The sequence below is a fragment of the Perca flavescens genome, chromosome 11 (assembly GCF_004354835.1).
Source record: "Perca flavescens isolate YP-PL-M2 chromosome 11, PFLA_1.0, whole genome shotgun sequence".
Classification (NCBI taxonomy): Eukaryota; Metazoa; Chordata; class Actinopteri; order Perciformes; family Percidae; genus Perca; species Perca flavescens.
This window is the reverse complement of record NC_041341.1, coordinates 23,557,761-23,570,245: the sequence shown is the minus strand read 5'-3', so window position 1 is coordinate 23,570,245 and position 12,485 is coordinate 23,557,761. Positions and strand designations below refer to the sequence as shown.

General features: G+C 40.7%; 1 protein-coding gene across 1 annotated transcript in view; it reads right to left on the bottom strand.

Moving 5' to 3' along the window:
- Positions 1–891: 891 nt before the first annotated feature.
- Positions 892–12,485, bottom strand: part of abca12 (ATP-binding cassette, sub-family A (ABC1), member 12) — a 62,791-nt gene continuing 51,197 nt past the window's right edge. Inside the window, exons 60-72 of the mRNA XM_028590462.1 lie at positions 10,874–11,051; positions 10,629–10,744; positions 9,010–9,172; positions 8,530–8,783; positions 7,930–8,134; positions 6,997–7,106; positions 6,100–6,250; positions 3,749–3,883; positions 3,219–3,322; positions 2,872–2,964; positions 2,448–2,553; positions 2,001–2,138; positions 892–1,541 (exon numbers count right to left, since the gene is read on the bottom strand). Of these exons, the coding sequence (XP_028446263.1) occupies positions 1,437–1,541; positions 2,001–2,138; positions 2,448–2,553; positions 2,872–2,964; positions 3,219–3,322; positions 3,749–3,883; positions 6,100–6,250; positions 6,997–7,106; positions 7,930–8,134; positions 8,530–8,783; positions 9,010–9,172; positions 10,629–10,744; positions 10,874–11,051 (1,858 nt within the window). The 3' untranslated portion in view covers positions 892–1,436. The remainder of the gene's footprint in view (positions 1,542–2,000; positions 2,139–2,447; positions 2,554–2,871; positions 2,965–3,218; positions 3,323–3,748; positions 3,884–6,099; positions 6,251–6,996; positions 7,107–7,929; positions 8,135–8,529; positions 8,784–9,009; positions 9,173–10,628; positions 10,745–10,873; positions 11,052–12,485) is intronic.

Sequence of the window (12,485 nt, the reverse complement as noted above, 5' to 3'; positions counted from 1 at the left end):
GAATTATTTAACAAAATGTTTAATAGTTACAAGGCTGTTGTACAGAACAGTGTTCCTCTTTATGAAGATTTTTTTTTCCTACCAAAAATGTGACATTTGTGTCGCCTTCTTTGGACCTAATCTTGCCTTCCTTACTGTCCTTCTACTTTTTACAAGTTTCTCGCTTTTTTCTTCTTATGTCACTGTTTTTGAAGTTTTTGATGATATTTTGACCTGTTCTTGCCTTACTTCCTTCCTTCTTTCTACCATCTTTTTCCAAGTTTTTGTCTTTTTACAGTTTTTGTCTCTTTTTCTCATTAGCATTTAAATGTTTGTTTTTTTTAATTACAAGGCTGTTATTTAGTAAATCTCGCTGACATCGCTGTACTGTTCCTGTTTGTATACACTTTTTTTCTACCAAAAATGACTAGCGCTGGTCAGGGGGTACTTGTCTTAAAGAAACAATTCAAAAGGGGTACATTATTGAAAAAAGTTTGAGAACCACTGCATGACACTACCACAAGCACGACGAGATGGAAGGAATTTTATTTCTGCTAAAAAAAAAAAAGTAAAATCCGTAGTCGAAAATGTCTGAACACAAATACGCAATTTGACCGCAAAACAGAAGCTCAGATTTGCAATATAGTCATAAGAAATTAGCTGGAATGTTAGTGGTTTAGGTCTAGGCCTACCATATAGCAGCAAAATCTAAATCTTGAATGTGATCTGGTGCTCAAACCATAGACCTTATAACATAAGAAACCATGTAGGCCTACAATAGGCAAATAAACAGAAGTTGTTTTGAAAATACCTTTATTAAAATAATACAAATGGAAGAGGATTAGGGCCATGTAAAAAGGGATTCTGACTTTAAACTCAGAACTCAATTCATTTTCAGATGTGGCCCTAATTCTCTTCCGTATAGTCATAATTACACGTAGTTTAGATTCAAAAAATAACATATTTAGTTTAGTGTATGTGTGCTTTAAGATTATGTAAAATCATGTTTTGCAATGTTTGGTCAACATGAAAATTATTCTAAATAGAGAATACAGTGTTTTCTTTTCATTTACTATGTTATAATAATCTATAAGTAAGCAGTGACCCACCCAAAGAGAACAATTAAAAGTCTATATGATTCATCCTATTCTTCATAAATATTAAGATCCAGAGAATTAAAGGTTAACAGGTGTGTGACGTGTAAGATAACTTCAATGTATAGCAACATGTTTCACGTGCATGTATGTGGGCATATCCCCTTCTACTTTTAATTAATAGCTGCCCTTTATGTGATTAGTCAAGACACTTTCAAAACAGAATCAGTATTTTGAAAACATTAATGGCTTAAACTCTTATTTTTCACACATATAGTAAGGGCAGACTTACTATAAACATATATTGTGCTTCATTTTATAGTGGACACAGACAAAATGGTTAAGGAAAGATGGCAGTCAGCTCTATGTTTCAACTGCCTTAATGGAGTCTAGGTCATCAAATTCGTCTTCGCTGTCAAGTGATATGGATTCCATCCCGATCTTATCCATGGCAAAGTTGATGAAGACCTGTGAAGGTTCAGTAATAATTTAAGCATCATGTCAATATTAAAAACTCTGAAATCCATAATTTTAGATAATCTGCTGGTCAATTTTCCTCCCAGACCCCCCTCTCTTCATTCTGCCAATGGTCTCTTCCAATCCCAGAGCCCCAGAAGGGCAGAGTAGTTGAAGAATATCAGCACTGGCTGCATATGAAGCTCATGGATTCTCTCCCCAACTCATATTCCATTTATTTTCCCTCAGGCATACCCTCTGTCAGTTTCCCTCTGCCTCTTTTAAACTTTTTCAACTCAGTCTTTCACTCCAACTCAGCTTTCTTCTGTCTCTGCATCCCCTCGCACCCTCTCTCTTTTTTTCTCATCTCCTGTCCCTTTTTTATGTCCCTCGCTGCCATCCAACCACCCCTACAAAGCCTCACACTAGTTCTCCTTCTTTCTCTGTTTATGTCCTGTCTCTTTTTCTCACCTCATCCAGTGTGGTCTGGCTCACAGAAAAGTGTTTGATCTGCAGAGCGTTTTTGTTGGACTCCAGCTGGTCAAAGATGTCAGCCACCCCTCCAGGAGCAACTGGTACATGGTACTCCACCATAGAGGAGTGCTGGTCCTGTGTATTGAGAATGATCGACAAGAAAAGGGTTAAATATTCTGAAATATGATCTCTGTGTAACCAAAATTCTGTAAAACACAGTGAACAGCTGTTTTACCAGTTTCAGCTGACTAAACATCAAACACATATCACCAAAATACAATTCCCAGCTTGCTAAATCTTATAACAACAATACTGTTATAGCTGGTATGCTTCTTAACATGCTCATCATCATGCATACAACTTCAATGTATTGCTATGCAATGTATTCTTTTCTCTCCTCTCTACCAAGTACTCTTAACTTCGTGGATAGCTGGCAAAGCTGACCTTGAGATAAGTGGTGGGGAATTGGCGCCGCATGAAGCCAGTGATTGCCTCTGTGTCACAGGAGGCCTCGGCCAAGTACATCTTCACAGTGAACCCGCTGCCGAACCTGCACAAAAGAGATTTTATGAACAAAGCACTGTGGTATTACATGTCTGAGGGGTGGGGGTGAGGTGGTGTGTGTGTGTGTGTGTGTGTGTGTGTGTGTGTGTGTGTGTGTGTGTGTGTGTTCTACCTACGTATGTACCTACGGCGTAAATTCAACACAAAACCATAAATCAAGCTTTACAAGTAAAATTGAGCATTCAGTTGCACACAGTTACATTCAGTAACCCAAGGACCACAGAGGGGGAAGAATAGGAGGTTGTAGGTGCAGGGTGGGGAGAGCAGTAATGGCTAAATTGGCGGACGAGCAGAGGTCACTAACCTGTTCTTAATGTGCTGCAGGGAGCCCAGGCAACGGAACTGACCTTTCACCATGATGGCAAGTCGGTTGCACAGTGCCTCACACTCCTCCATGCTGAGAGACGGAGACAAGGAGAGAAAGATAAAAGGTCACACTAGGACCCTTTTGAGCATACAGTAATAAATACATTTAGTACTTATCCTAGTATCCTACAGTATATTGTAGGGGGAACACCCACCTTACTTTCTTCACCTGTAGTTGTAGCCCTAATCCTTAACAATTTGTGTATTCAAAATACTAGAATTTTATCAGTGATGACAGACAGTAGCAAGTGTATGTAGCAGGTGTATGTATTTCACTTCATTAACCTGTGAGAGGTGAGGACCACAGCACATTTTCCTTTCACTTCTTCAGAGATGATTTTCCACAGGTGACGCTTGGTGCGAGGGTCCATGCCAGAGCTTGGCTCATCCTGCGGAGAGAGGAGGAATGAGGAAGGTTGAAATCAAGATGGAGAGATCAAGGGAAAACAATTGGGTGTCATAAATGAAATGGCGTCGGTATAACAAAAACAATGAAGGTAAGTGAAGAAATGGATAGAGTTGAGGATACAAGGAAGGAGAGAGAGGAAGAGAAGGGAGGATTTGTTAGATACATAAGGTAGAAGTAAAGCTGAAAGCTAACGCGTGGGTGAGTCCGAGTAAACAGACTAATTAACTATGTGAGATCTGTCAAGTCTAGGGAATCGATATCTACTTTACTTCAAAGACCCTTTCAGGAGGAACAGTAGTGTATAGTTAGTTTAATATTTGCTACCTCTTTATGTATTGAACATTTTCTACATTTTCTTAGGCAACTAAATGGGCAGCTACAGCGGCGCAGACAGGTGTGTACTCACCAGGAGCAGGATTTGCGGATGCCCAACTAGAGCCAGTGCAGTGGAGAGCTTCCTGCGGGTGCCGCAACTGTATCCATCAGTAATGATGTCTTTATGGTAGCTCAGCTGCAGCCTCTTCAGTAGGTAGGCCACCACCTTTAAAGGAAACATGCACAGTGGATGAACAAGATAAACACCATATTTACAGTTGGAAATGATAGAAAAGTATAGTCATTTAAGTTAATAGTAATTTGCATTGTCTTCTTCCATATAGGTTTATAGCTGAAGGAAGGTGATGGAAACCTCCAACCTGTGTCTTCTGCAAACGGCTAATCAGTGTAGGAGATATGTAATGGTCTTACAGTCATATACTGGGAGTCAGTAGGTTTAATGACTGCTCTGCATGGCTCTATGACCATAAAGGAATATGAGACTAATTCCATAGACCAGTATGCTGCTCCCTAGTTTCATGCACAAGAGGAGAACGTCAACACCCTCTACTTTGGCTCCGGCAGATTTAAACAACATCAGACCTTTACAGGAAGTTGATTTTCCATCACTTTAATCAATCAACTGGAGGACCTCTCTCTTGAGAAAAAGTCCAATATTCCACTACACACAATTGAGGAAAAGATCACGGAAGGAAAAGGTGGATTTACAGAAAGCTTTTCTGAGGGAAAAGGGTAGCCCTACAACTCATTGGCTACTTAATAATTATTTTCATGCTATTGCCTCCTCCTGTTCTGTCCAGCTGCACTGCAAATAACTGAAGTATCTATCTGTCCCACTCCCATGCATATTTAATTTTGTTTGTACAACAATGATGACTTAGCAACTTTATTCTATCTAAGCTCCATGCTGTCTTGAGGGCTTTAGAGAACAGGAACAAACACAGCATAATATATTTGGTGCATATCAATTCATCATGTGTGTTAAACCACATTGAAAGCAGGAATGAAAAAAAAAAAAGCTCATAACCATGTCAGTCGTTTAAAAATCTCTATGCTTGCCTATTTATCACATTAAATAATGTGCTGTAAATTCCAGTTTATTTTCAAATAGCTTGAGGTGATTTTACATTTGTTGGCAAGTTGGGGAACCAGATCAATAAGGCAAGCCAATGCAGTAGATGGCTCTGTTCACTAAAGATGATCTGCTTTTTCTCTGTAAGAGGATTTGCTTTTAGTGTTGATTTTTAAGTTCAATGATCCCAGTGTAGGACATTACATACTTTAGACAAATACACAGTATCCGCAGCTACATTTCAAAGATTAGCACTGGCAGCACTGTAGACCTGACTGGTTTACATAAAAATATGTTGATTTTTAACGTTCTCTCATAAAAGCCGCTTTCTATTACCTTTGATGTAACAGCTCATTAAGCCTGACAAAATCATGTCAATGCGAAATGACCCCATTAAGGCTTGTCTCATTATCCACAGCTAGGGGACTCTCAGCGGGAGACAACATAAGAGGAACTCTATATATAACCTCATCTTTGTGAATTAGCCCAACACCGAAGCTGTGGCCATTATAACCATTGTTATCACTATCCTGACCAGAGAAGAGGAGCTGTAACAACAGCAGCGATGCCGATTAGAGCCAGACAGATCAATTTTTTGTGCTTCACTGTCTGTGTAAGTAAGTGTGTGTCTGTGTGTCTACTAGCATCCTTGCTATTGTGTGTTGCGTGATTCTGTTTATTATATGACTGAAATTGTCAGAAAAAATCAATGTTGTACTTCAGCATCCAAAGTTGTAAAGTGGCGTAAAGCGAGAGACAAACATAGATAGATGTTTTTTATGTATACAATTTAGATTTGTCATGTGCTCACAATTTCGCACACCTCTGAGCTGTTTCTTTTCTGTTTCTTTTTTGGGGAAAAAAAAAAATCAAGATGGAAAATCACATCATCTGTTGATTGGCTGTTCTGCCGATTCCTCTCATGTCAGCAGCACCAGTGAAAGGCAGGCACACTCAGTAATCACCACAGAGGCAAGATTGATTAGTTCTCAGAAAGATAAATGGGAAGAATGGGGCTAAAGTGACATGTCAAATGAGATCCTCTCATCATCAAAGTACTGTTTAAATGTAAATTTGCCTGCAGTGAAGCATACAGCATCAGCTTAATTCTGTATTTTGGATTGCACAAGCTGACAACAAAAGCTTTCCCATTTTGCTACAGATAGTACAGCTTTCAGCACACATCACTCAACACTTCACACCCTCTGAGTAAGTATGCATGGAGGCATCAACAGTGACTAGTCCTGCAGTGGCAGTGCACCTTTGAATTCATATCAGATCCCATGTCATTTTGTGGATGGTGTTGTCACTAGCTTTGGAAAGCAAGAGAGTCTGAAGCTCTTCCTTACCCCGTCTATCTTCCTCTTTGAGATGCCTCGAATGCGAGCGTAGAAGTACAAGTGCTCTTTTCCAGTGAGCAAATTGTCCAGCGCATCCACCTGGGGACAGTAGCCGATGTTAATTCCCTTGTTACGGCACTCCATGATGTCGACCAAGCGCCTGGTGAAAAGAAGATAAAGAAAGACATTTTTTTTGAAGTGGCATCCACCACATGGTGTAGGGCAGATGGAAATGTAGGGTGTTCCGGCAGCCCTGCTGCCTGCTGGGAATACCCACCAAACAGCTTAACAACAGAGCTGTTATGGGGGAGCCTGACTCATGAGTACAATGGTTTATAACTGCATAGGATAGCTTGAGATTTGGGTATAAGAAACAGCTGCTACTTGCTAAAGCCCAAACCATTTATGTAGACATTTTGGCTGGTGGGAGGCAATAACATCCCCCATTTGTGGATATATGTGTTATGCAAATTAAATCTAGCTCAGATTCATTAGACAGTGCAGCTTGGGCACATGAAATCAGAGCTTTGTCCTGTGATGGCTCCTGTTGTGTCCTCTACGGTGATTCTCATAAATCATCTTTAGTTTGCAGGAATATATTTTAAGTTATCAAATATTAACCTGATGTATTTAGGAATGTGCATGCAGTGCCACAAGTATAAATGGAAGGAAAAGCAAGAGGGCAAATATAGCCAGCAGCCAGTGTCTATAAAGCTTTAACCAATAAAATACTTTTTCTAATTTAAAAAATATACTCTATTGCAGAAACAGAGAAAAGGTATAGCAAAAACATATCGATATTCTTACTCAAAAGGCAAAAAACACAAGTTTTCATGATATCGATTTTTGTTCTCATGTTGGCATTGTATGTGCATGAGGATGAACAAATCATCATGATCAACTTACCCATCCCAGTCCCTGATCTGTGCTGTGCCATCAGTGGGGCTAACATCTCCGGTCAACATCTTGAAGGTGGTTGTTTTTCCTGCTCCGTTCACTCCCAGGAGACCAAAGCACTGTAAGCGACCAACCATTGCTTAGAAATCATGAAGCATTTGTTCACTTTATAGGACTATAATGCTATGCTAGGCTTTTTCCCAGATTACAAAGATATAATGGCCAATAATCAGATCTACGGACTGAAAAACACAGAACACTTGGTGAGCCAGCCATCACGCAGAGGGATATGATTTTCAGTAATATTGGACAACTTTGGTCACAAACGATAAATATGTATTACTGGCATGACAGTTGTATTTCCTACAGACTAATCCAGCTGGTGATTTATGTGATGTGCTCTCTAGAGGCGCCTCCAGTACTGCAGGGGCATAGTCGAACTAAATGCAATTTTATTGACAGTAAGAGCATGGATTGCAGACTATCTGAAGAATGAAGGTAGCCTGTGAGAATGTAAGTACTGTCCATTTTAAAGACTATTATGAAATTGGTTAAACAAAAAATAGGCTTTGAGATCAAATTTGTATGAAACATTAAATCTATCACCTTTGACTGACCTCCACTGGATGAATGTGAAAGTGCTGAACCACCACTGATTCTTTTAGTTTATATCTAAATACACCTGAATTTGTTTTAGTAGCCAAAAGTGCCTCCAAATCCTTAAATGTGTTTCCTGGTATTTGAAACTCAACTGTGAATTGTGTTGAGTTTCAAAGCACCAACAGTGAGCTGTAATGTAAGTTAAGTTTTGGATGTTTAGAGTCATGCTTTTGTCACAAGAGGTTGATAACAGTAATTAATTACGCAATGCCACTTTCATTATCCTACTGACTTGGATTGATTGCATTTGTATTCCTACTATGGGCAAAGGCTAAGGCTCACCTCTCCTGCAGGGATGCCCAAAGAGAGCCTCTTGACAGCATGGACCTTCTTCCTGAGGTTCTGATAGACCTTAGTCAGCTGGTTGACCTGCAGTATGTCTGTGCTGGCTTCTCCACTGGACACCCGTTGGTGCTCAGCTGCCACATCCACATCCTGTTCCTCACAAGCCACCAGTGGCACTGTGTTTCTGCCACAAATCAGATTCCTGCAAAGGGAAAAGTACTTTTTTTATTGTAACTACTAGGTGTTGAAGTTAATGTAAGCAACTGACAGAGACACAAAAAATGCAGCATTAAATATGTGATTGACTGAAACTTTTTAACTAAATTGGTTCAGGCGTTTCTTCGGGACCCAATGCTTTTGGCTATTTTTTTTCTCCCTTTTTTAAAACTCTTTGTTCATTTTTAATAAAAAAAAAATAATGTAACTTTTTTTTTGTTTTTTTTAATTACTTTAAGAAACTTGTATGCACATTCAACCATTTGCATATTCTCTATAAACAGAGTATCCTCTATTCAATTACAAAGCTAGATGTGTAACACAGGATTTCAAGGCCATTCACGTTATCAACATACCATCTCAGACTTCTGTTTTCCTCACCTGACTTTGCGTATAAGAAACCTGTTGAGCAGGAGGCGCAAGGTGAAAAAGACCACGCCTTGGATGAAGGAGGAGATGAACATCCAGCCCAGGGCATCTGTGGAGAATGGGTTCCGATAGGCGTCAATGCCGTAGCCACTGAGCAGCTGGACCTCTATGTTCATCCTGGCCAGCTTCACCAGCCCGTTCCCAAAGTTGAACTGGGGGAAGATGAGGAAGGCGTTGCACAGCCTGCTGAAGATCTCCTTGACAAACTGCAGCAGGAAAGGACAGAACAAAAGACATTGAGAAGGGGGTGGGGGGTGCTCATCCTAAAGTGTAATGTTCAGTTCCCTGTCACTGGATATGTGATACTCCTCTGCAACTCTATATCACTGCAGCTACGGGGACCGGACATTCACACATTTAAGTGTGCATTTAACTACTTCAGATATTCAGCTGCTAACAAAAGGCATGTTGACTCAGATAGTTTATGCTGACCTCAGAATTGCGCTTTGAAATTTCACCCAGAAAGTATAGGATGGAGGTGGACATGATGGTGTTGATACTGATGAAGAGGTTGATGCACACATAGGAGATGAAGGCCATCTCTGCATCCTTGAAGATGCCTGATAACAGATACATCCAGGGGAAGGTAGCAAACCTGAGGAATTGACAATGACAGGATACTTTAAACACAGCATTAAATAAAAATAAGTCCACACACACACACACACACAAAAAACACACACACCATGAAATAGTTGCTTCCATATACAGAAATCCCACAAAAACAAACACACAAAGTGGATATGGAAAATGCATACAGTCCTCACAAGAAAAAAAAAAAAAAAAATCTAAAATAAAATGACATGACCTTGCATTTTTAACTGAAGTGCCTCAGGTCTTTCACCGACTAAACAGAGCAGCTGTGAGCCTGATGAAAATAGACACCAAAGAATACTGAAAAGGGGAAGGAGGAAAACTACCACACCATGAGGAGGGTAAACATTCACTCATGACGCCAAAAGAGAGGAAGATAAATTACTTCTCCCTTTTATTCCCCTGGTGGCAGAACATCTTTTTCCTTTTTTTGTTCTCTCTTTTCTCTCACACAATCTGCTTGTTCATTTGATTGGGGTGTCTGGGTCAGCAAGACGGAGGAGGAGGGAGAAGGAAAGAAATGATGAAGGAGAAAGTAGGGTGTGGAAAAAAAGAGACGGACAGATAGAGCCAGACAGAGACAAAGCATCTGCGTGCCATGCCCAAAAAAAGTGCCTGGTAGGCAGACCGCTGGTGCCAAGCCATGACAAGGAACAGAAGCAAGAAGGCTGCAGACCAGACCAGGTGGGTGCCGCCTGACAGACTGATTATTCATTGCTTGGGAGGGAGACATCTGTCTGATAATTGAGAAGCAGAGTGCTGACTTGGCCTCCTAAGATCTAGGGTTTAGGATAAGTCCTGCGACAGCAACAGGAAACATATGAGACTAAGTTTTAGCTACATTTAGGGAATGATGTAAACCATCTCAGTAACCCAGATTTGAGGAAACATGGCGTTTCATTGGTTTGGCACCTTTCCAAAAACTTAAATCTCATTGTCAGATTAATTGTAAAACCTTTTTATTGTGAGATTACGCCATTGTTATTGCCATTAGCCATGTTGCTTCCTGATCCCTCCTCCCTCCCTTTCTCCCTACCGTCTTTGGCTTGAATAGGATAAACATGTTGGTAGTGATTTTTCTATCAGCCTTTCAGTCCTACCACCATCTGTCTTTGCAAGAAAGTCTGAAAAATGGAGCTGTGTTTGCGTTTGAAGAGCAGCAGCCGCCAGCCTCCAGCTCAGTGCAGTAAATCCAACTTAGTGGCACACAAAGTAACATGCAGTGGATGCTAGAAAATGCAGTGTGCATGTGAGGACATGCTTTTTCTAGAAACCTTTTAGTTGATCAAATTATTGTTATTATTATTATTATTCATGAACAAACAAGTCAAAAGACCAACAATGCCATAAACTGACGGTCATTATTTTGGTAGGCCTTGTAAATCAACCCCCTAAAGTCCCTTTGAATATGTTCTTAGACTGCACAGCTGAGACAGCTGAGAGACCAAATTACTCACCCAAAGAGTACCAGAAGCAAGGTGACAGCGCCCAAATTTTGCCGTTCTGTGAATGCTGGAATCTGGAAGGCTGCGATCACGCCAACAGTCAAGGTCACAGGGATTAAATACATGACCTACGGAAAAAGACGGGACACGATGAAGTAGCATGAAGGCACAATTAGAAGGAGTTCCAAATCAATAATGAATCACTATATTCATAATGATGTAATAATATGTGTTATAATTTGATAAGAGGATGTTACCATGTCATAAAAGAAGTTCACAGCCCAATAGAAAGGCTCGCTGATGCCAGAGATGTGCTGGAGCCTCTTGGCGCCGCTGTGGTGTTCGTTGACTTCATAGATGGCGAAGCTGGCTGTCGTGATTGAAAAACCCGTCAGCACACACACGGCCACGAGAATATGAAGAATTCCCTGGACACTGTGAGGAAAATAATAGGATCATTCAGATGTCAGTGACGACACTGGCATCATTAATTATCAGCCATGTTGGTAATAAGTGAATTATCATTCGACTACATCAACTCTATTATTGCCCATTATACCCCTGCATGTTAAGTTGACACTAGCTACAGGTTTAGATGCACGGATGACAAAGTGCACAAACAAATCAATATACTTTGAGGTGCTGAGTCACTTTGAATGAGGCAACCTGGTTTAATTCCGTTCCAAAAACAATGGCCCATATTAAAGCCCTCCTACAAACTATCATATTGTTCCCTGCTGGGATCTGACTCATTTGAACTATTGAAGTGGCTCACAATAAATAGAATTTCATTAATAACTAACAGCTTTGTTAAAAGAGATGCTTGTGCCTCGCCTCTGACAAGATAATAACTGCAACAGAAACAGCTTGCTTCATGTAGAGAACTTCTCACTGCTATTGCTGTATAATCAGTCCAGTGCTGCCGCTGTATGACTGCAGAGCCTATTGTCCAGACAAGACCCCAGACAACCAGCCGAGGCTTTGATCCCTCAAAGCCCCCTTACTTTTCAATCCAGTGCGCTCATTCAAACTGTCTTAATGCCGCTACCTGTTCATCTCCCATGCTCTCTTTTTTAGCCCTCGCCTCTGGCTGGGGCACAACACCACCAACCAAACAGAATAAGCTGCATGAGGCTGAAAAAGAGGATGAGGATGAAGCTTGCAGTGTGACCGAGTGGGAAGGAGAGACAAAAACAGGGAAGGACATGCGGTGGGCGTTTGAGAGGGCAGCACTAACTACAGAGGATAGCCAGCAGCATCAGCAACTACTGAACAGGTTTGTTAGCAGTATGGTCAATATAGCCTTAAATATTTCCCATGGGAGCTACCACACTGTGAGAATCAAGACATTTGGAGTAATAAGACTGTTGTGTCTTTAACACGGCAAAGGCCAAATCAATATATAACGCGAGGAAGCAGAATTTCACAGAGGGGTAACTGTGCACTTGCAGCTGCTGCAGTACTTAAGCAGGCAAACAGCTATGTAGATACTACACACAAAGAAATGTGGAGTATATAAAGAAATTAAAGGGCAGTAAACACAGTAAATAGCCGGTGAAAGGCTTAAAGGTGCAGTAAGCGATGCTGCGCAAAGATTGTTGATATTGGAACTCAACTGCCAAACAAATATAAACATTTATAAGCTCTGCCTCCCAGATTCACAGACAGATAACTCTTTGTCTATATCGTTGATGGTTCATTTTCAGGATTGTTCAGGTGCCATGGGAAATTCCGCCGGACATCCCTCCTTTTAGGCCGGATGTCCCTCACCTTCCGCTTTTTTTGTGTTGGCATTCTAAACTTTCGATTTATGAGGACTATGGTTAATTGATCCTTACATCGGAAATCGAGACAGCTAGCTAGACTATC